General features: G+C 35.3%; 1 protein-coding gene across 3 annotated transcripts in view; it reads right to left on the reverse strand.

Moving 5' to 3' along the window:
- Window positions 1–20,840, reverse strand: part of LOC113240091 (phosphorylase b kinase gamma catalytic chain, liver/testis isoform) — a 31,883-nt gene that overhangs the window by 10,674 nt on the left and 369 nt on the right. For 2 of the 3 annotated variants that reach the window (XM_026477305.1, XM_026477304.1), the window contains exons 2-7: window positions 18,897–19,072; window positions 11,485–11,617; window positions 7,928–8,079; window positions 5,723–5,813; window positions 2,767–2,796; window positions 1,410–1,516 (exon numbers count right to left, since the gene is read on the reverse strand). In XM_026477305.1, coding sequence (XP_026333090.1) covers window positions 1,410–1,516; window positions 2,767–2,796; window positions 5,723–5,813; window positions 7,928–8,079; window positions 11,485–11,617; window positions 18,897–19,072 — 689 coding nt within the window. Of the gene's footprint in view, window positions 1–1,409; window positions 1,517–2,766; window positions 2,797–5,722; window positions 5,814–7,927; window positions 8,080–11,484; window positions 11,618–18,892; window positions 19,073–20,840 lie in introns of those variants that run through there. The other variant, XM_026477306.1, reaches the window with a different exon arrangement.

Consider the following 20,840-nt stretch of genomic DNA (forward strand, 5'->3'; position numbering starts at 1 on the left):
GAAAATCAAAAGACAGACATTGAACGCCTGGTGATTTAGTTTTAGCACCAACTTACTTAGTTAATTTATTCAATATGGTACAATTACAGAATTTACAGATACACAAGTCACATTTACATGAAGTAAAATTATCAGTACAACTCTTTGCGACTGCTACCCCCTTACAATTGTACACAGCTTAAGCAAAGAAAAAAAGTTATATGATTTAATTACACACAGCTGATTAAAATAATGTGAAATAATATAATTACTGGATGAATTATGAATGAATAATATTATGCAATAATCAAAATAATATTAAATTATACGAAAGTGTCAAAAATTAAGTAATTTTAAAATCGTTCATTACAAAAATAAAATCTTAATTACAAACGCTGACGATATCTCTTAAAATTGTGTAAGCTTTGTGAAAATACACCAAAATCTATATAATGGCGAAAAAATAATTAATCCGCTGCGGTCCCGACCCGCACCCAACTCGAGCCCGACCCGCACTCTCTCTCTATGTGTTCACGCTTTACAGATCAAAATATGAATTTCCAATGTAAAAATATTCAGGACTTTGGGAATTGGAATATATTCAAGCAATATATAAATGAATCGCACCCTTGCCTTAATAAGGCCACATCAGCAAAATGACAACTTTTCAGGAGCGAGGTTTAAATATTGTGCGAACAAAATTAGTCGATAACTTTTCATATTTAAATAGGAGGGTCATAAAATTTCACATGTACATAATTTGTTTCATGTAGTTCGTATTATTTTTATGACTTTCACGTGATAAAAGCATTTTTAACGTACGATCACATATCGATGACTTTCTAGAATAGCGGTCTATCTCAAAAACATCTATTTCGTCAGGTTTAAAAAGCTCTATTATATACAATGTCAAGTATGTAGCGTCATTTCCCATCATGTGTTTTTTAATTCGGTCGTGTATTACTTATTTGACAGTAATACTTGACGAAAGTTTAAAATGGTCGTCGCGATCTCGCCTCGGTCGGTTAATTGTCCCGTGCCACAGAATGGCAGCAATCAGGGGAGTTTTAAGAAGCGAAGATTTGGAACGATCTACCGCCTCCTATTCGCTAAAATTGCTTCATCGGAATAGTGTTCGGAAACAAGCTCATCACTCCTTAGAGCAACAAAATTTACCAACATCTATCGAAAATAAATTCTGATTCACACTATCCAAATTTAATGTCATCTCTCGAGGTCCAACTGAACACGGGACTGGAGAAGGATTTTCTGAACAAATCTCAGTAATAAGTCAAAAAAGGAAATATTTAGGGTTGGGCCACTATTCCTAAAAAGCAGCGATATGGCTTTGTTATACCAAGATTGAGAGATACAATGATCAGCGCGAAATTTTGACACCTTGTTTACGTCATCGTATGACCTAGACTAACCTGATATGTCGGCCCACTCGGGACTAGTGAAGGAATACTTCCCTTCCATGATGTTGCGTAACATGACCATCTGCTTGCGGTGCCAGAACGGTGGACAGCCCACCAGTCTGGAAGGTATTGGACGATCAGTAAAAACACGATCAACACGGTTCGCTGTATAATGCACATTCTATGTAATGAACATTCGAGATACAAGCATGAAATGCTTTCTCGATTTAAATTTCACTTCTATTCGACAATCTCGGCAACCCCAGCGGCCCAGCGGTTAGCATTATGGGACGCTAAACAGACCTCCACCGAATGTGGAAAATTAATTACCGTTTCACCTCACTAGCTCGGAAAGGATTTCTTTCTCTTTAGAAATCTGCGCGCAAAAGCGTTTTTTCCACGCTAGTGTGGAAAAGGTTTTTGAAATTCGGGGAAATTTTTGAAATTGAATTTCGTGCGTTCCGGGTATTAATTTTGTTGCACTTGTACACTAACCTCCTTGTCATAACTTATGCATTTGAGTTTCGGTAACTTCTGAGATATTGGCACCTAGTTTTTTTGCTAGTGAAAAATGTCAATACTCCGTAAGATAAATAAAACCTCTTATACGGGATTGTAGATCGGTATGGTATGGTAGATCTCGGTTCGCTGATCCCAGATATGTTAATAACTCAATTTCGCTAAAAATGTCAATTACGTTACTTATGATAAGGAGGTCAGTACACGTACAGGGCAATTCATTAAGAGTCGAGTAGTATTGACTCTTAATGAATTTCCCTGTTCCTCAGCTCGAATTAAATGTAATTAAAGCCATTTGAAAAATGACTCTTCGTGTTCTATTTAGTTTAATTGATATAAAAATCATTGGTACATTTAATGTACATATTGTTTTTTCTATGGTGAAAATTTTTAGAAATCGTTTTTTTTTACACCGTATACTAATCAGTGCATATCCTCAATTTTACTATATATTATTTCTAAAGTGATTGATTCAACACTTTCGCTGTTATGCAGAATCAACCAAAGCCATTTGAGATTGTATATAGCACGACAGGGTGCGATATGCGCGGGAGCGACATCAAGAGCAAGATACTGTTATTCTCGCAAAAACACAAGCAATATCTCGCATAGAGAATAGTCCTACAGATAATTAGTATGATTGTCTTGCAAATTGTTATTATTATTGTCAAGAAAATAGTACAGAATAATAAATAATGGCCACAAGCATTTGCTTTGTTAGAGCCGTAACCAATAAATGTCTTTATTTAAAATTGATGTCGTCACCAATGGCGCTCCGAGATCACAAATTTCGAATGTTCATTACAGATGCAGGTGAGAATATGCCTTAATAGAAAAATCTTAGACTTACAATGTAAACATGATTACTCCGCACGCCCAACTGAAAACAAAACATAATACTCTTAAAAAATCAACCTCAAAATATTGTCCCTCCTCCTCATATTTTGCCGTAACTGAGAAGACATGCGTTCTTAAAATTTTCAAAAGGGAAGATTCTTAATCATTACAATACTTATTTCAAAGCACATCAATCATCGAGTCACAATAGTGGATTTTTCTCATCCAAGTAATGTGACCATTATTTTTCCCTTCAGAGCGGGACGCCTGTAAATTTACTATTATTCTTAAAACAAAACACATGTTTATCATAGTTACGAAATGTTCAGTGATTAAAAAAAAAGAAGTAAACTTGTTTAATAGCCAAAAATTTTAAAAAATAACTAATTTTGGGTACTCTGGTGAGCTGGCTTTATATATTTTACGAATGAGCCAATTTGCTTTAATATGTCAGGTTTAGTTTTTAAATCCTTTCCACGGGTGCCACGCCACCGATTCATTCCCGCCACAAACAACGAGCAATACGGACGCACAAGGAGCGGGCGACAAGGCTTCTTCTACTTGCTGCTATGCTTTCGCGCCATATTTTAAAATTTATTGTCACATGCGGTCCTGTTTCGCAAAACAGGACATTTTTAAGCATTTTAGGAACAGCGAGACACGACAGCTTAAAAGCGGGACTGTCCCGTTAAAGCGGAACGTATGGTCATGTTATGTGTACTAGAAGGTTTGAATAGAACAGAAATACATAAATTTCTGTTCTTGAACACGATCGACTGACTTGAGACTTTTAACATTAATTTAATATACCAAGAAACAAAGATAGTTGTTCCGTGTTGTTTATAAAGTTGAAAAACGAATTAAAGTTGAAAGGAAAAATAATTATTTTATTTATATGCTTTAGTTCATAGGTTCCCAAACTTTTTGGCTCCCAAAACACGCATTTTTATATTAAACAAACAAAAAAATCAGAAGGAAAAAGGTTATATAGTATATGTAGTGTAGTTTATATAGATAATTAGGTTTTTTTTCAAATGCGGTCGCACTCACTGGACAGCATCAACTTCCCCAACGCCCACGGTAGAGACTACTTTGGGAAACTATGCTATAGTCGGTTGATGTATTGATTTAAATCACAGGTTCCCAAACTTTTTGGTTTACCGCCCACTTAGGCAAGATAAAAAAAATGTGACGCCCACCACCACAAAAAATTATTAAAAAATAAAAACATGTTTTTTTTACTTTAAATTTTTATTGAATTGATATTCAATTCTTTTTTGTAAAATTACTCCACTAGTTTGTTATAATTATTAATACAAAGATCGAACACTCAGAAAAAAGAACGTTTTTTTATATTAACTTAACATAAACAATTACAAGGAAAAAAATTGTAGTGTGGTTTATATAGATAATTCCGGTATTTTTAATGCGGTAGCACCCCTTGGACAGCATTAACGCCCCCCAATAGCTTTCGAGGCCCCCCCTAGGACTCTTATACTCTTATACGGCCACTTGGTAGGGACAACTTTGGGAAACTATGCTTTAGTCGATCGACGTATTGAATTAAATGATTTATGTTGGTTTTTGACTTTCGTGCGATAGTCTGCCGACTATTCGATGAAAATGGGATAAATGCTCATTTTTAAAAGTTCGTTTTAGACTATGGACAAAGTGAAATTTTTTAAAAATGTTCAAAATATTTCCATAGTAGGGGTATTAACCACATCAGAAAGCCCCTTGTATCGCAATGCAGATATAACAGACTATTTTGCTGATTGATGGTTGCTACACACGGTAATTTTCAGCTTGTCGACTCGCTTATAATCGACTATGTGTGGCACAGCCTTCGATTTTACTCGTAGAGAGAAAAAGTCACTGTGAATTACTGGCACTAGCATTGAGTAATAAAGTAATATGATATTTAGTAGCAGTAAAGGTCCTTGTGAAAGAGTTCGCCTATGAATTTTAAGATAAATTTATAAGTTTAGGGACAGACGAGTGTCAGTAAAATAGTTGATTGACCCAAAAGTGTCTCGTGAATCAACGTTCACAAATCTATTTATATCAAGTTCATGTGTCACACGCGCTCAACTGATAAAAGTCATAATGCCGCTTGGATGTGCGTCAGTAATTATCACTGGAGATCTAAACTAAAATGCACAAATAGTCGAACCGATATTGGACTTATATCTTCATATGAGACTTCGCATACGTAACCGTTATTCACGAGGGTTTTATCCCTCAATGCAAAAAAGAGAGTTTAAAGTTGACGACTTTGTCTGTGTACATCTGTATGTCTGTCTGTGACATAACTCAGGGGGCCTACTCCCATTCTCCGTTCGACATACATCCGAAAGAATTACTGTCAAATAAATAATACTCGACTAAATTATAATATAATCTCAGTACAGAGTACTAAAAAAACCGACCTCAAAAGAACGTGGAATTTTCTATTTGCCAAGTTTTATAGAAATATCCCCTAGTTCGCCACTATACAGGACTAGACACAGGAGATAATAAAAATCGGTTCTCACTACTCAAAGTATATCGAGAGAGAAAAACGCCTTGAATTGGAGAATAGCAAAACCAACCATTAAAATAATTACTGCTTAAGTAAAATTTAGGCGCTACTTATAAAAATGAATGTTCATGCGTGATCAGCCACCCTTAGAGGTGGATGATTTTCTTCAAAATGAAATGGGATCACTTTGGAGGTACCTTCTTCCCAACAAAAAAAGAATCATCAAAATCGGTTAACAAATACTATTATTAAATATAAATATAAATTTATTAAAATCGGGGGCATAACGGACCCACTTTATTGACTTTATGGAGATTGGAATACACTATTTCTATTTGATCTGAGATTGTAATGTGTTATGTTATGTATACGTCATAAATGTCACCACGTTAGATGGTTGGCCCCAAAGTATATACATATAATAGCTAGTAAAATGTTATATACTCACATATCAACTTCCATGCCGTATCCAGGCGCGTCTTCGAACATATTTGCTTTTAAGGTCTCTGGAGCTAAGTAGCCTGGAGTGCCGCATAGTTCTGTAAACAAATACAATTAACGTTGTTTTTTTTAAATGTCAAGTGACGGGACGAACAAGTCGTGCGCCTGATGGTAAGCTACACGCCTGTCCATAACAGTTGCAGTACTACTTAGAGCTTTAAATGCAAAGATCTGAGGGGCACTGCCCCATGTGCCTGTAATTTCACAAGCACCCTTTACCCTTCAAAACCTGAACACAGTAATGCTGGTATTACTGCTTCGCGGCAAAAATAGATAAGGTTGCAATAGTAACCTGGACGAACTCTTTCACAAGGAGCTCTATTGCTAATCACATTTTATATTTTTAATCACTATCAACGTCAACCTGTTACAAGTTACATTTCTGAACATGGGTCTTCCCTAAGAAAAGGATTTACAGCTCTGCTACACGCTTTCCAAACGTTGTGAACTTGCAATTTTTGATCCGAAAAAATGGTTTCATGATAACAAGTGACGGAATGAACAAGTCCTGCGCATGGTGGTAAGCGACACGCCTGTCCATAGCAGTTTCAGTGCCACTCAGAGCTTTAAATCGCAAAGATAAGGGGCACTGCCACCGCGCCTGCCACTCTTAGACATAAGTTGACTAATCCCACGTGTGCCTGTAATTCCACTAGCACCCCCCTCCCTTCCTTCCAGCTTCCCTTCAAAAACCGGAGCACAGCAATGCTGATATTACTGCTTGGCGGCAGAAACAGTTAAGGTGGCAGTAGTTCTCTGGACGAACACTTTCACAAGGCGCTCTAATATCTTTATTTCTAAAGCATAGCAACTGCAAAAACCTAACAACTCGGTAGAAACGTCTCTTAAATCATAATGTATCAACGGCACTTTCGTAAATTACGACTTGACGACAAAGGCGATGTAGATAAAGGCAATTGTTTTGGAACTGGATGTAATTTTATACAATAAAATGTTCATGGCAGCGTGACTGACCACGTCAAGAATATCCTATTCCGACAGAGTAAAGATATATTATATCTCGGACAGTGTGTCCATAATCTCTTAAGACTCGGTAAACAACAACGGGAAAAGCAATAAACACCCAATGTATATTAAAAACGTACTAAAGCTAGAGCAAACTTAAGCAAGTACGCCTTCAGTTTTGTATGAAAAATGAATATTTCTGGATATAGAATATATATATATATGGTCATATAGAATACAATATAGCGGTAAATTTCAATGTACACTGGGCGTTTACTGATCATAGGTATATTATTCTCTGTCTAATTACGTCACATATGATGTACATTTTGATGTACAGACGGCAGCAAGTAGATAGATAGATAGATAGATAGATAAACACTTTATTGTACATAAACAGTACAAAAACAACTTAAGAGCTAATGTGGGCAAAGTTGGCCTTATCTCTAAGAGCGATCTCTTCCGGACAACCTTTGAGGCAGAGGAAAGGTAATCAGAGCGGGAGACATAGTGCGCCAATGGTAATAAATAAGAACCAACATTATATTATTATTAAATAATAAATAACAATATACTACACCTACATTATACATATATTTAAATATTCATAAATAAACTTATACGTACTAATAAATATCTTTACACCATGTTGCAGACTAGGGCCGTGTCTGAAAATAATTTCGCAATCCAGTTTTAAAAATAGGTAGCGATTTCGAATGTCGTATTTTAGAGGGGAGTTCGTTCTATAATAGTGAGGCATTAATCGTAAAGGAGTCTGGATGTTTGTGGTGCCGTCGCGCGTGTCGTTGTTTCCATAACACAAGTGCATTAGTTACTTACTTTGCGATCAGAGCAACCCATGTGACGTTGCCTAATACAATCCATTGAGAGTTATTTCGACCAAAAATATAATTTCATGTTATATCGAATGAACCGCACCCAACAACCAATACGTAGAACAAAAACCCTATTCACCGAACAATAAAATAAATAAACAAATCACGGGGCGTGATCGACTAATGTAGATAGAGTTACAAGGATTGGAGAGGGTGTGGGTTATATTTTTCTGTGTCTAATGGAGCAATAAACATGTTTGACGTAACTCCACTTATGCCATTCTTCCATTATCTTCCTATATTTAAACACATCAGCGATGCATCGTATGTAGAACAAAAACCAAACTCACCGAATAATTTCTCCCCCTGTTTAAGCACCTTGGCGAACCCGAAATCCGTGATCTTCACATTCAGCTGATCATCCAAGAGAATATTCTCCGGCTTTAGATCTCGATGGACAATATTCTTGCTGTGGATGAACCGGACGCCTTCTAGGACTTGCCTGAAAAAAGAACCGATTAAATAATTCTGTTTCTTGTTTACTACCTATCGCTGCCTTTCAATAATAATGACCTAGATCAAAATAATGTACATCTTTTCTTGACGAATATCTGTACTCTGAATATGCAATTTTTTTTTTTTGTGAATAAGACACCGAGCTTTTCATTGGTTAACATTATCACGTCACAATATTGAGCCGATATAGATTTGGCCAATATTACGCAGGTCAATAAGGTGTATATTAAACAGGTCGTTTATTCTAGAAATTGGTCATAGTTTTTATGTGTAATAAAACACATGATATACAAATTTTACAATTTATTACTTTTAATATTAAATTTTAAAAAAACTTCGTAAGTTTATTTCGCAATTTCTTTTTAACCGCCTTTAAAAAAAGGAGGGGTTCACAGTTCGACTGTACTTTTTTGTGTATTTTACGAGAGTTATGAACTGATTTTAACGATTCTTTTTCCGTTGGTAAGAGGGTACCTCAGTATAGGGTCTAGTCAAATTTGAAGAAAACATTTCATACTAGGAGATGAATCCGGTTTGACCCATTTTCCGTTAACCGATTGCAATAAAACTTGGCAAACATTTAATTCCAAAAAAAAAGCCGGTAAGCAAACTTTTCATCGTGCAGGGAATTATCTAATATGATACCAGACAATTAGTGCGTTATTGGACGATATAATTTTAAAGGAATTAAAAATTCCAAACACCGTCGTCTTTATAACAAAAATAATACACCACATTAAATAACTTTTTGTGTCAACTTCACTAATTAACGGAACGTACTCAACATTTCGATGATCTAAAATGTGAACAAAGTTAAAGGCCATCGAACATTTCTAGCCAAGACTTTAGTTACTTATGTATTTAAACCAATTAAATAAAAAAATCACTACAGTGTTGTTTGATTACATTATATGGGTGATCTTTAATTGTCATTTCATCATAATATATGGAGATGTAAATAAATGCTATCATAAATTAATTTTAAATAATTATTTCTAGAAGCTCGAAATATTCGTTCGAATATGCGCCATTATTAAGCTTGATATATTCAAATCGTATTCACTGTACCAATTCAAAACACAATTATATTAATATAATATAATAGCAACTAACCTATTTTCGGTACACTTTCCTAAGGGCACTTTTGGCAACACAAGGGCCATCATTCTTTGTTTTTATTAAAGTATTATTTTGAATTTCTACAATAAACACAACTGTATTACTATTAAATAATATCGCTATCACAAACAGTTTATTCAAACAATTAAAACAATTAATTTAAACAACACAAAGTACCAGAAAAGTACTAGGAGCGCATAATTGTACAAGAGCCAAATCGCGACTGTGTTATCTCTTAAAACACACAAGTCGTATTTACGCTTCTACTGCATTATACGCGTATAAATATCAAAGTATACATTATTATATGTGATGTAGAAGGCATTATCTTCGAAATGATATTCCGCATTAAAAACAGGGCAATAGGTGCGTTTTTATTTAAGTTTTGAGCTGTCAAGGACTATATGTGCACCATTTCCATAAATATATATTATCGAGTGAGTTCATCGGTTCAAAATATTATGTAACTTCTACAAATAAAATTAAAACCAATTTAAATTAAAACCAGATCGTGATGATGACCTATTGCGTAATGGGGTTTATGTAACTTCAGGAAAAAATCAGACAATTAACCTTGGAACAAAATATTGGTTAAAATTAAAAAATATCTTCATTGCGAGTTGTTAATTATTAGTGACTTTGGTAAATTACAAATAGAATTTTAAAACTTCAACTTAATTAACATTTAATTATAAAACCGCACGTAAATATGTTAAAGTCGTTAAAACCTAGAACATGCTCCCCTAATTATTTTTCAAAATGGCGCTTTCGCCCTTTTTTCTTTTGAAGACCGATGATATAATAATAATATAAAAGAACAAGTCTCAAGTGACGTATTAACGCACATATAAATAAAACTACTAAAATAATAGAAATATGAAATTTGGACTACAGGTTCCTTAGGTTACTTAATAATAAAATATATTTTCCGAAATTCATCATCTCTAGAGCGATCAAAAGACATTAGAATTCCTGTATGGAAATAATAATAATCACGCACACACGGATGCCATGGACACACACATAGATAATCACAAATTACACCCAAACTCACGAGAGAAATAAATGTAGGAAATAAATAAATTAATTAATATATCTTTCGGGCCGGGAATCGAACCGGGACCCTATGCGTGGTACGGTAATAAATGTGACCAGTGTGGTAACCGTTCGGCCACGGAGTCAGTAAATTCTTAATTACTAAAATAAACGACGACGGCGACGTCGAAATTTGGATTTAGACTCTCTGTAAGTACTCGTATAATAGAAAAACCGACTACAATAGTCATTCACCCCTAGTTTACCACCCTTAGAGGTGGAATATTTTCTTCAAATTTAATATTAATATAAATGATAATAAAGGGCACCACTACTGAGGTATCCTCTTTCCAACAAAAAATAAATCAACAAAATTGGTTAACAAATGCCGGAGATATCGCGTAACATACCTACATATATACAAAGAAAGAAATACAGCGGAATTGATAACTCTTTTTTTAGGTTGGTTAAAAAATGTTTCGGTCGCTTTTTGAAAATTATGCTTAAAGAGTGACGTATGAGGTGTAAGTTCGTATGAGAAAAGTCGTTATTTCTTAGGTCGATAAACCGTTTTATATGTATTTTTATGAACTAAATAAAAAGAGGAAAAGTAAATAACGTTAAGAGATAAATGTAGAAGTAATTTACATAGATTGTCTATGAATTAAGCCAAAATATTATTGTAATATTGCCCTAGATGTTATTCAAATCGTATTAGATAAACGCTTCTAGGAAAATTAATGCTATGCCCACACCGCGTACGATTTTGTTTTTTAAACAACTTTAGGACTATGTTAATGACTTCATCGAGTATACCAAAAATTATCAAAAGTTGATTTGAACAACACACGTAAACATTTATTGGCACAACACGCATGTGTTTGAATGTGTACAAGCTCGCAATTCGACGTCATTGCATCTCGTCACGTTTACATAAAAAGCATGCAAAAAAGCTTGATTGAATAACGAAAAATTTTGTTTCATTCCCAATTTTCGTTCTCGCATAATACAGTGTGCTCGCTAGAATTCTTGTTACCCTATATTACGAACATAACACTCGACAAATCGTTTGAGTGTCATCTATTGGCACTAGGCTGAACTACGTTGTTAAGAAACGTCATTCAACTTTCGAAATAAAACCGTTGGGACAGTCTTTTGTTTTACGAGGTTAGCCGGCTGATCTAAATACGAAGCAGGAAACAACACAACAGATGGCACTGTAATATTAAATAATTACCTCATAATGTATCTAGTTTTCTTCTCCGACAATGTAACGACTGATGTGAGATAGTCGAACAGCTCTCCATTCTTGCATAACTCGAAGACTAAGAAGATGAACGTTTCGGATTCGAACACGTCTTGGAGTTCAACTGTAAAAAGATTAAACTGGATTGAGATAGACTGTTGACTGTGTCAACTAATGAACATAATTTATGAACACCGCAAAGGTGACACTGGAGTCTTTTTCTTTTTGATCTGAAGGGCATTGCCACTGCGACCGTCACCCTGAGACAAGTCGAAAATGTCCATGTGCCTGTAATTTCACCAGCACCTTTATCCTTCAAAACCGATACGCAAAAATGCTCACATTATTGCTTGGCGGAACAAATAGGCAAGTGGCAGTACCTGGACGAACTCTTTCACAGGAGCTCTACTGCTACTCAAGTCTTTTAACAACAATGTTCTTTTTCTCATAGAAGGAAATCAGTCTTTCTCTTTCTTAATAATAATAATGCATTTATTTCAGAATTTGGAGCACCAGTCTTATGAGCTATGTTACTAACTTTACATATAACAATTGACAAATATGAGAAACCGGGAAGAATCGACAAATTTTACTTTCTCATATTTAGACTGCGACTCGTGTAACTTGAACCCGTGCCTGAATATCGGGCTGTTGTAAGTTTCAGCTACTGCACTCAGAAGACTGTCGACGTCGCCGCGTATGCGCAACATCAAGGATATGACACGCTTGCGCATGACGGCATCAAAGTCATCCGAGCGCGCCTTCGCAAACATCCCCGACGCAGTACAGTAACGCGGCAGCCCCATCAGCCGAATCCAATCCCCGTTTTAGCTAATAAACTCTCTCGAATCCTATTTCCAGCTACATTCAGCCATGTTAAGCTATCCGTGCTTTACTGTGGGTACAGGTCTTTAGTATGCCTAGAGTACACCGCTCCATGGGCGCTAAATGAGGTCCTCCCGGAGTTTGAATTAGAATACAGCGAAAAACGAACTTTCCTAAACAGGTTCTGGTCTGGGTTTGCTGGAGGTCTTTTCGTTAGTCTGTTTCTCGTTACAGATACAGTTACTCTCTTCAAAGAGAATCTGCACCGTTCTCCTAAATTGATATGATTGATATCTATTCGCAGAAAACGTATATTTAGATTGAAGTCCGAAGTCCATAATAATTTAATGTTCTTATCATTGACATATAAAACGTCAAATGCTTATTGTTTACATTGTCGCAATCATCTAAACTTCTTTGTAATCGTAAAAAAATGGGCGTGTGTACCAAGGAGAATGCACATTGAACGCGCAAGGATCAATTTACGTTACGGCGGAACGGAATGGAACGGAAGCGTCAGTTTCACTTCGCTGCGCGAGAAAGCGCGTGCGGGCGCTGTAATGGTCAAGCATTTGCGTGAATGCTCGAACACTCGCAAGCTTGCTCACGACTGCGCCTATGTAGAATATCGTTACAAAAATTCGCTTTCATTCCGTACCGCCGTAATATAAATTGAGCCTAAGGGTGTCACTGTACTTTTCAAAACGGAATCGCATTAAGCTGGTCAAAAAAAAGCTTAGACAAAAATCATTTTCTGATCGGCTCAAGCTTAAAAATGTGGTGATTCCCTAAGACAACTCATATCGTACTTTGTATAGAACTTTGTGTAACACCGTACCGTATCACGATCATCGAATATCGATCATACGCAAACGTTTGAACGTGTAAAAATCATTGCATGTGGTACACTCTAATTGGGCAGACAAATAATGAAACTACATCTAACATAGTTTATATGTTTATTACTAATGAATTAGATATGGCTTATTGTTGTCCGAAATAAATAATAAATAAAGCTTTATTTTTCTCCACAAAACCATATTACAACTAGGAACAGTATGAACAAACACGACGTTTTCAGTAGTTTAATTTTGTAGGAGCCTGATGCACGGAAATGCATGAAAATGCGTCAGGCCACCAGTCTTTACACAACATAATAAAATTATCCTCGAGCAATATTGTTTAGTGTTTCGTATCGCTATTTCAATTGGACATAGTTAAGCAAAAACGATCCAATCCACAAAATTATCAAAAAAAAATATCCAACATATAAACATAAATAAATATCTCTGGAGTTACATGACATTATAAGTCTTGAAAATAAAACAAAAGTGAGAAACACTTTTAAACTTCAAACTGCCGTATCTCGAAAGTGACTGGATGTGCATTGAATCCTTCTTACTGGATCTATTTTAGATTTTCGCCTTTCTCATGATTTGAAAGATAATTAAGAATTTAGAGTTTTAATAGACTTTTTCGGTCTTATTGCATCATAGATATCACGCTTTTTCTGACCGGCACAAGCCAATTCGTTACGCGTTAGTAAGAATGAATTTTAAGCTTGACAGGTTATTTTACTTCTTTTCATGTCTAATTTGAAATTAAAACATTCGTCGTTTGCAATTTTTACAATCATTTGTTTTAATTTCCTACTAGTAGTTCGAGGTTAATTTTGCGTTGTTGAAAACATCGGTAGCTTTAGCTGAAAAGTTTTTTTATTTATAAAAGTTTCATTTAATCAATGTCAAACTGTAAGATACAGTATTTAAATTTTCAGCCGTTTCTAATCTAAAAAAAAAGCAGTTTATTTTCGATTCCGTCCAATGAAGTTTAAATAAGGTTGTACTATCTCGATATTAGAAGTTAATATAAATGCTACTTCACGTCTAATTCTTATTTATTTAAATATAAACGTTAGTATTTTATATTCTCATTTTCTTTGTGCTTGGTTAAATGAGTGTATATTTATCGACTAAGAAGCATTAGTGTGCGCGACGGTCATGCTCGTGGCTATTAAGGTTCTACTCACACTGGCGCAGATTCGAAGTGTCGCGTAGCGTCCTGTTTTTCAACTACAATGCCTGGCGACAGTGTGTTCGGCGTCTGACGCCTCTTCGCGCTCAACGCGACGCTCTCCAGATTTGCATAACACAAATTTGTACTTTAATATTGGGAAAATAGAGATGAATATGCTATAGGCGAAAACATGATGCGTTGCGACGCTTCGACTCTGCGCCAGTGTAAGTTGAGCCTAAGAGATAACTCGCGTGACGTCATTATGAACAAACTGACAGTTTAGGACAGGAAGGCATATCTTTTGTTTTGCTTAGGCTAATCTTGGAGGTCTTCCATATTATAAGGTTAACGAGCCAGTTCAATTACGATAAGACTTCTTACTAATTTCTGTAGGTGAGAGGTAAAGAACCTTAAGTCCATATTTGGAATGTGAATGATTTGAAAAACATTCAATGTTTATAAAGTGTATTAAGTAAGTTGGTTTTTTATTTAACGTGTTTTATTTGTCTTTAAGACTGATTTTAATGCCTGATTAAAAGCCTCATTAATCACTAAAACGTTCTGTAGTAAAAATTACTATTTAACACGTTTCTACACATTTCACTTACAGAGTTTAATACTGGCGCTAACTTTTATTGGTGTGCGGAGAAACCGTCAGTGCATCGTTAATACATATGTATATTCGCACAAGTAACCAAATACTGTCGTAACTCAAAATTGTGGAATTGTGGAAACACAATATGAAAATAAAAAATTAATGAAAAATGATGGACTGCACACTTAAAATTGTAGAATTGAGAAAACACAATTTGAAAATGGAAAATGAATGATAAATTATATATTATTAATGCGTGCAGTCGTGATCAACTGCATGCAGTCGAGACTTTGACTGCGTGTAGTCGAGAGTTCAACTGAAAGCGTTGGAAATAGGCGCGACTTTAACTACTTGGACGCAGTGTCAACTGCATGCAGTTGAACATATCGACTTCGCCTATGCAGTCCGAATAGTAGCAGCCTGAGCAGGATCTGTTTATACTGATAACATAGCTGGTTGTGTTCGTACGCACCGTGTTATCAGCAATTCGAAAGAAGACGTTCGTTCGAGTCTACCTTCGCTGCCATATTATTATATATAACCTTTTGTCTTTATTAGTGTTGTTGGTCGTTACGTTAACAGCGGTGACACCCGAATGGGAATATATTACGGTAACATGATGAAGGACCAGCTTGGATATAGAGCATTTCGAAATTAATTGTTGTAAATGGCTAATTTTTTTAATGAAACCAAGTGACGGGACGAACAAGTCGTGGGCTTGGTGGCAAACGACACGACCGTCCATAGCAGTTCCAATGCCGCTCAGATCTCCACTTCATATCGAAGACGAATAACACATAGATACTCTTTGAAGATTTATGGGAGTTCCTAATCCGCATTGAGCCCACTTAGGAAGCCAGAGCCATTAAAAAAATTGGCATTAGTGCAAGTCTGTCTTTTCAAATTTAGAACACGAAAGGCGCACCGTGCGTAGTCACGGCTAACATCCAACAGTCAGATAAGACCATTAGACATGAAAAAGGCCCAAAACGTTGGTTTGTTTAAAAAAGCAAATATACGCGATTTAGATCCGAAAAAAATGTTTCATTTCCTGTATGTAATTCATGTTGGAAGTAAAAAAAATAATTGTGTTTCGTGCTTACCAGTAGGTACTTGAAGCGTCCTGCTCTCTTATGTATTAAAAGTTTACGTTAAAAGCCTTTTGTTCATTACTAATAGTTGTGGAGCGGGATGGAGTTTCAAAACGGCCACCGTAACGATTTCCCGCAAAAAAAAGGTCAGATGAAATGATTGACGAAAAATTAAAAAGTGGGATATGGCAGTATGGCTCATTAGACGCCTTCCTGTCCCAAAGGACGGAAAGTTTACTACTATGGCGGGAAGGAAATGTTTGACAATTTTAGAAGTAGAATTTAGATGTTTTCAACTAAGTTCTGCTGGAAGATAACTTAGTTGAAAACTTCTCTTTTTTCTTTTTTTCTCAGCTGGAAGAGAACTTAGTTGAAAACATCTAGATTCAACAATGTAAACGGTTGGCCCACTGAAATTGTCATATGCTATATAAAATACCTAGTTGACAAACGGTTGCGTGTTTCAACTCGACGACAACGCCATCTATTAGCACCATATATTAAAAATAATGCACACATTCCTATCATATAACCCCGCACTAGGGAAACCCAGAAAATAATTTCAATCTGTTATATTATTTCTTGTCATATCTCAATATATTTAAATAGCTAGACTTGATGTGTGTATATCACAGAACTAATATTAGGTTAGTGTTATATAGTAGATATAATATTACACATGCCTGTTTGGTTTCCTTTTGAAGTTGTCCTCGTGAAAGAGTTTGTCCAAGGAAGTGCTGCCAAGCAATAATGTGAGCATTACTGTATTCGATTTTGAAAGATAGACGTGTTGGTGAAAACACAGGCAGGCACATGGGATTTGTCAACTTTATGTTGCACAATGACGGGTTCAGTAGCTGCACTGCCAGTGCCTCCTGCCAGTCCTCAGGTCTTTGTGATTTAAAGCTCTGAGTGGCACAACAAGTGTTATGGGTGACATGACTCCCACTCAAGACCATAGGGATTAGGGAGAGGCTGAAAAATAGCGCTGCACGGTCTTATGGCTATCCAGCATAAGCTGAGCCTCTGCTTTTTGTCTCCAATTTATTTGCCTAAATTAGATTTTAAGAAAAAAATCGTAGCAACAGAATAAATTATAAATTACAGGGATTTAACCTGTATGGTGTCAGATTTCAAAGTGAAACTTTTCTTTTTGTTTTCTTTTTTTTTTAATTGAGATTTTAGTGAGTCTTACTGCGTTTCGGATTTGAAATTACGGGCACATGGGGATTTGTCAACTTATGTCTCAGGGTGACGAGCGCACTGGCAGTGCTCCTCAGAGATCTGCAATTTAAAGCTTACCACCATGCGCACGACTTGTTCGTCCCGTCTCTTGATATTATTTAAAAAAGGCTGTCGCCATTATAAGAAAATAAAGTCCATATTCGAGACGTTCACAGATGGCGCATTTATCAACGTCTGATAATTTGCTCCATTCCGACACTACGCGACAAAAAAAAAACAAAAAAAAAAGTTTCCGTAAAAAATCATAATATGATTTTAGGTATTGTAATAAAAAATGTGCATATTATGACTACAATCCATAATGACTAAAAATAAAATTTACACAAATGGTAAATATAGCATAACCTCATTAGAAATGAAGCTAAATAAATAGTACAAAACATTATAATATATTTAAGGCTGTATTGTTACGGAATACATCATCATTATTCATCCCTCAGAAAGTGTTACGACCTTAAGTGTCAATGGACCCGGCAACAAAATACACGTGCTACAGTACGTAGCAGATGTCACAAATGTGTAACTAAGGACTAAATATTACAATACGATTAATTAATTCTGCACGTGTTTCATTGTCTTAGCAAGCTCATATAGAACTCACGAAACATTATAATAAAATTAAAAAATATACCAACAGTTTTATTGGTAAGAAATCTTCTGCATAATACCATCATCATTTTTGTGAATTCGCAATACCAAGATTAAAAGCGCGATTTTTAACTGCGACTTTAGGCTTGACATCGGAATTTCTGGCAACACTGGCAAGCAGTCTCCAATTGCATAGTACCATAAGACAAGTATGGCAACTCCATAGAAAACGCTATGTATCGCGAGATTATGCGAATGTGTGCATCTGTACATGGCAAACGGGAGGGTGCGCACGCATATAAGCTGCGCTACTACGTTTGTATGGCGTTACCAAACTTGATTTATAATACTTTGCCAATATAAACATTTATCTAACACAGGTATACATAACATAAATTAACAGTGGCATTTTGACATTGGTTGAGCAGGCCATTTCCAAAACATAGCACCTACCTTGCAGACAAAACATAGGAGAGTGGCATTGACAGACGATGACCAAACTGGCAGAATACCAATAAAGCTAGCACGACAGGGCGCGACATGCCCTGGAGTGACACAAAGCGCGAGATACTCTATGCTCTTGCATAGTATTGGAGCAATATCTCGCGCTTTATGACGTTCTTGTGCAAGTCGCGCCCAGTTGTGCTAGCCTTCTCCTTTTTGTTGTGCTCCTTAGACTGCTATGAGGATTTCGTAAATAAAAAAACTTTACCGGTTCCAGTTCACTAACAATGCTATTCCAACAATGAACAGCATAGCAGGGCTAAAAAGGCCATATTGGCTGAATCATAATAATATGATTAATTGACAATTCATATTATCAATTACTTACAATTCACATAGTGCAACTCACTATTTGACAGTGTTCAATGGAGGTCTTCATAAACACTGTCAAATAGATAAATTGCGTATTTTGTTTTGTTTGAAAATTAATAAGATGAATTGTCAATTAATCATATTATCATTATGCCAATGTGGCATTTTTAGCCCTGCAGAAATAATAAATATGTACTGTATAGTGTAAATAATAAGGACTCACTCACTAATATAAGGGTGTCCGGCCACCATACGAAGAATGTGAATCTCTTGTCTAGTAGCATCACGCATTGTATGCGTGTCTACTCCATCATGTGACTCCTGACTGAGATCTATGATCTTGGCCGCATATTCGTGACCGGTCTCCTTTTCTATACATCTTCGAACCGTGGAGCTTATACCTCTGTAGAGAAAAAAGAAATCTTTTTTTTCCATGCACTTTTGAAAGCTTTAACAGAACTGACAATGCAAATAAGTGAGGCAATATTTTCACAATCCTACTATGTAGGCACAAAACCTAATTTCAATTAACTACACAATAAATGTACTAATATATTATGGACTCTAGATAATATTCAATTAACTAAGTAAAATAATATGTATTAATGTTCTATCAATTACAATGACAAATGATAATGAATTTTATAATAATTGTAAACAGTAACTTTAATACAGACTCGGCTGAACAGATCTTAGGCTAATAGAATGTTTTTGCACCCTGTGTATATCTTTTTCTCTTTAATTAAGATCATCATCCACATCCAGCACATATCCAAGTGTAAATACGCTACTCAACTCAGAATTTGATTTGCATCTCAAGCTCATCTGTAAAAACTAAAATCATTGGCATCTTGCATGATATGATCTCAAAGGATCAAGACCATATTCTAGATTATTTTTTCATGTATAAGAGACGCACATTAGGCGAATTTGACGTGATTTTAAATGACAATGTAACCAATGATGGTACATATTTGTCTAAATCAGTATTGGGCAAAGTACAGTCTGCCAGGCAATTTCAGTCTGTAAAGAGTTTTAATACGGCCCGCCAATATCCATTTCTAAATATGAGTCTATGGCCCTTGGAAATATTATTCCCAGCCTCATCTACGCTTTGAATGTGAACACGTGAAAATTCTTGTTTTATGGCCTCTAATAAAAAAAGTTTGCCCACCTTTGGTCTAAAGCATGCCTGTTTTATTTACTACAGATTTGAATAGCCAAATTTTAGAGTTTCGGAAAACACAATATACGAATAACATTTATTGTATTTCATTGCATATTCAATGAGTAATTATTGATGAAGGCAGTTGACTTCAATAAGATCTTAATATTGCTCCAGCAATTCAAACGGATTTATTAATACAGATATTAGTACATCAGACAAGTGCTACTGATAGAGAGCGTTTTAATTAGTTGTTACATAAGTAGTGGGGAAATTTACAGCCTTATTTCTAAAATAGTAAAAACCTTGCAGGATTTTATTGTTACCAATATCATAAGCAACAACTTTTGTTCCATAACTTTTTACAACACATAGTTGTTTACTACTGCACAGAGGTATACCATAATATATATTTAAATATTTTTATTTTTGTATGAAAGTAAAGTTTGATGAATTATTAAGTCATGGAACAAAATTTCTCGTATAAAATGATAGTAATGTAGTTGTACAAGGTTGTTACTATTTTACAAATAACAGTGTTCAAAGAAGATTTATATATTTTTGCAATCAAAAGTCTTTCAATGGCCGAGATTGTTCATTCTCATGATTTAATTCACATGTGCATTTACTTTACGACAAAAGACTTAGCTTTTTTTTAATCAATCAATATTTTGATCTAGAACATTCTTACTATTTATAGGGTGTCATATTTAGGCTTTGTAAAGCCCTTCATCGGTTAACCAGCAATTGGTATATTCTGATTATACCACTAATTAGAATGAGTCAAAACCATCAGAATTAAAGAACTGAAGGATTTTCCTGGCTTGAACAACATAGCACATTACAAATATATATAAATACATTGTACATATATATTACTAATATTAAACAAATACTGATATAACCCAAATGCTTTTCATAATATACAAATAATAAAGTATATATTAAGATTCAATGTTAAATCTAATCTAAATGCTTTTTGTAAGAATAAGCAATATTTTCATTT

Source organism: Hyposmocoma kahamanoa, unplaced genomic scaffold, assembly GCF_003589595.1.
Source record: "Hyposmocoma kahamanoa isolate Upper Pololo Valley unplaced genomic scaffold, ASM358959v1 120, whole genome shotgun sequence".
In the NCBI taxonomy this organism is placed as follows: domain Eukaryota; kingdom Metazoa; phylum Arthropoda; class Insecta; order Lepidoptera; family Cosmopterigidae; genus Hyposmocoma; species Hyposmocoma kahamanoa.